This window comes from Berghia stephanieae, chromosome 9 (genome assembly GCF_034508935.2).
Source record: "Berghia stephanieae isolate SIO BIC M18660-M18661 chromosome 9, UCSD_Bste_1.3, whole genome shotgun sequence".
Taxonomy (NCBI): Eukaryota; Metazoa; Mollusca; class Gastropoda; order Nudibranchia; family Aeolidiidae; genus Berghia; species Berghia stephanieae.
In genome coordinates, this window is record NC_088368.1 from 7,021,025 (window position 1) to 7,024,589 (window position 3,565).

At 37.8% G+C, this 3,565-nt stretch overlaps 1 protein-coding gene across 1 annotated transcript; it reads left to right on the forward strand.

The window, feature by feature from the left end:
• Positions 1–961: 961 nt before the first annotated feature.
• Positions 962–2,518, forward strand: LOC144980327 (MFS-type transporter SLC18B1-like). Its single transcript, XM_078927990.1, has one exon. It carries the CDS (start codon positions 962–964, stop codon positions 2,516–2,518), a length of 1,557 nt encoding a protein of 518 aa, XP_078784116.1.
• Positions 2,519–3,565: the final 1,047 nt, after the last annotated feature.

Sequence of the window (3,565 nt, forward strand, 5' to 3'; positions counted from 1 at the left end):
TTGGACAAGTTCACTTGTTTAATTAATTGATATATTTATTAAACAAATCTCACGTAAACCGACAAAAAGATTTAGTGAAAACAAGGGCTTCCCTGCGACTAGTATGGGACAGGAAATGCTGATTTATTTGTCGTAGAGCAAGTTATTTTAAAAAATGGCATTTTTCCATAATTTTGGTACCGTCAACGCCCGTGGCCAGGTCAGAACTGACCAATTGGCATCAGTACTAGTAATAGTAATAGTATTAGTCAGTACTGACCCCCAGACGCCGGTGCCTGTTCGTCAGTACTGACCCGCAGGTGCCAGTGCCTGGGGGTCAGTACTGACGAATAGCCACTCCGTTAGAAAAATGTGTATCATAAAATCATAAAGTTCTTTTTCATGTCATTTTTTCATCTGTCAAAGTACAATTATAGCCTCGTTTCAACTTACATAATAAAAATCTGCACAATTTACATAACAATACCTTGTTGTAGAAAACAAAAGACCTGGCATTGGCCCTTTTTTATTTAAATTCAGTCATATTAAAGTTATATATATTATTATTATCATGAAGAGTATATTTAAGTTAAAACAATATGTGATACAGATCTGTGTCGAGACCTAGCAGTTAATACCAGCTTAGTGTTTTTCGTATGAGTTTTAAGTTTCCACATCTGACGGCCACTGATACTTGTGTTTCATTTTCAGTTTCTGGTTTGATCTTAGGTTTTTGCCCTTGAAAAGGGATTATGCAACTCGCATAATAATAAAGTTAAGGCTATTGAATGTTAAATTAAATTAAATAATAATGTTTAATTAAGCTTTTAAATGAAGCAATGATACTCAAATTAATGTGATTTATTTCGTCATATTTTAAAAGTTTGAAATAAAACATTTTTCCCTTTCAATTATTGGATATTACGATTGCTGTTTTTGTTGTTATTTTTTTTTATTCGGATTCCTTCTCTTTGTAAAGAAGATGGCGCCAACATTCTTAAAGACCGAGACAACCTCTCTTCTTGAAGTTAAAAGAACAAGTAAGGTTAGCGAGGAGCAAGCTGGTCATCAAAATATAAGTGCTAGCGGGGATATTTTCGACACAAGTGAACATTTTCCAAAAAGAGACAAGCCAGGAAATCTTGAAACAGATGCCAGGGATATCGTTCCTATAAATGAGAATTTTGAAGACACTGGGCGTATATTAAAAAGCGATTCTAACTTGGACCAAGACAAATTTTCTCCAGAAGAAGGGAAAAGTTCGAAAAAAAGGTTCAAATTTGGAGAATTGAATCATCGAAAGAAATATCTTTTACTCTGTTGTATCTTGAGTAACTTTATGTCCGGCCTTTCGACATCTCTGCTGGCGCCATTTTACCCACAGGTTGCCCAGGAGAAAGGAATGTCCTTACTTCTAATCGGAGTGACAGTTAGTATTTTTCCAGTAATTATTTTTATCACCTCTCCATTTTTCGGTTTGTATATGACAAGGATTGGTCCGAAATGTCTCGTTATAACTGGGTTAATCATTGCAGGCGCGTGTAATTGTCTGTGTGGAACTTTAGACAAATTTGGACATGGAGTACCTTTCATCGTAGCCAGTTTGGTTTGTCGTCTGGTAGAGGGTCTTGCCTTTTCTGCTTATTGTAATGCAGTCTTCACAATATTGTTAAGTGAATTTTTAGAGCACGCGTCTTTCACCTTATCTTTTTTACAAACCTCTGGTGAATTGGGGATCATGCTGGGCCCGGGTATTGGAGGATTTTTAAACGAACTTGCTGGATTTGGTACTCCATTTTACTCTACAGGAATAGCCGTTATTCTAATCGGGTTGGTGTTACTCAAGGCGATACCGGATTTTACGGTGAAGGAAAAGGAGGGGAAAAAGACGAACCATTACATTCCCTGTAATGGATTGGTCCTGGCAGCCATCGCGAGTTTATCCACAATGTCAAGTGGTATCAGTTTCTTAGAAGCAGCGTTAGCCAATCATCTGTCCCCTTTAGGATTATCAACGGGAATGATTGGTTTATGTTTCTCTATTGTTTCCTGCATTTTCGTCATTACTTCCCCGATCTGTGGTTATCTCACTGACGTGAAAGGAATCCAAGCATATCTTTTGGTGTTCGGACAATTCCTCTTTGGGATCGGGTTCTATCTGGTTGGTCCTGGATTTATATTTCCTTTTCTACATCTTACAATTTGGGCAGTGGTCCCTGGTTTGATTCTCATCGGAGTCAGTTTTGCCATGGGAACTATTCAGGTGTGCAAGTGTTTGCTTTTGAGACTTCTGGAATCCGGATGGGAGAATAACATGGATACGTACGCAGCTGTATCGTGTATGACCAATACATCCTATTTCTTTGGGGCAATCGTAGGCCCTCTAATTGGATCGGCCATGCTTCAACAACAAGGATATTCATTTGGATACACAGTGATGGGAACGTGGAACATGGCGGCGGCTTGTTTGTGTCTAGTTATTTTCATATCTAGGAGCCTGAAGTCTAAAAAAATAGAAACAAGTAGCAGAAAGTTGTGAATTTTAAATTTGTGACACATCGCCTTCAAAACGGTAATATTATGTCGGAATGAATTAAATGACAAAAAAGTTAAAATATTTTTAAAATGTTATATTTTACTTTTTAGCCGCCTACAATTGTATATGCTTTCTTCTATATGTGAACAGAAATGTTATCACGTCCATAATATATTCATGGCTAGACATTTCGTTTTTTCGATCTAAAACCGTCCGCACAATATTGTTTTGATGCGATGAGTAACAAGTTAATGTTAATGTTTATAAAATCTGCAACCTAAAGAATATGTAGTCCACCGACTCAAATCAGTATTAATAAAATTTAAATTGAGCTGTTTTATAGCGCAATATCCACTAAACGTGCTCAAAGCGCTTTGCAAGGGGTCCCTGACCAACAGCAACACGTAACATGTAGAACGAAACATAACGCCTTTGAGGCGATGTTACAATTTTTTCCGACAGAGACACCGCTGTTCACGGCTATGTACTCATTTTACACCTGAGTACGGTGAGGGAATGTGAGCCTTTTCCAAGGACTCAACTATGCGCCGAACGGGGCTCGAACCCAGGACCTTCCGATCCGAAAGCGAGCGTCATACCACTAGACCACAAAGCCGCACATATTTCGGGATGGTCTAGGGGTCGCAATTGATTTTATAGCCAAAGATATGAAACTTGTTGGTGATTTCAATGCGTTATAGAATAAAGAATAAAGAATAAAAATTAAAGAATAATATTCAGACTTCTTTTTTTTCTTCTGATCATTCCAATAGAGAACAATAGTGCGATGTCGAATTACTGGTTCCAATCTCCTTGGAAGCGTAAAACCAGTCTTTCAGAGGACTGGATACATACATTGCACAATTGATCTTCTGGTTTCAGAGTAATGGCATCTTATTTTCCAGTCTAAATGAATGCTGGTCGTCAATAAAAGACCATCCATCCTCGCTTTTTTACGCCGCGTAATCATAAGATATTTTTTAATGAGCTTTTATATATATAGCGCATGAGCAATATCCACTAAACGTGCTCAAAGCGCTTTACAAGGGG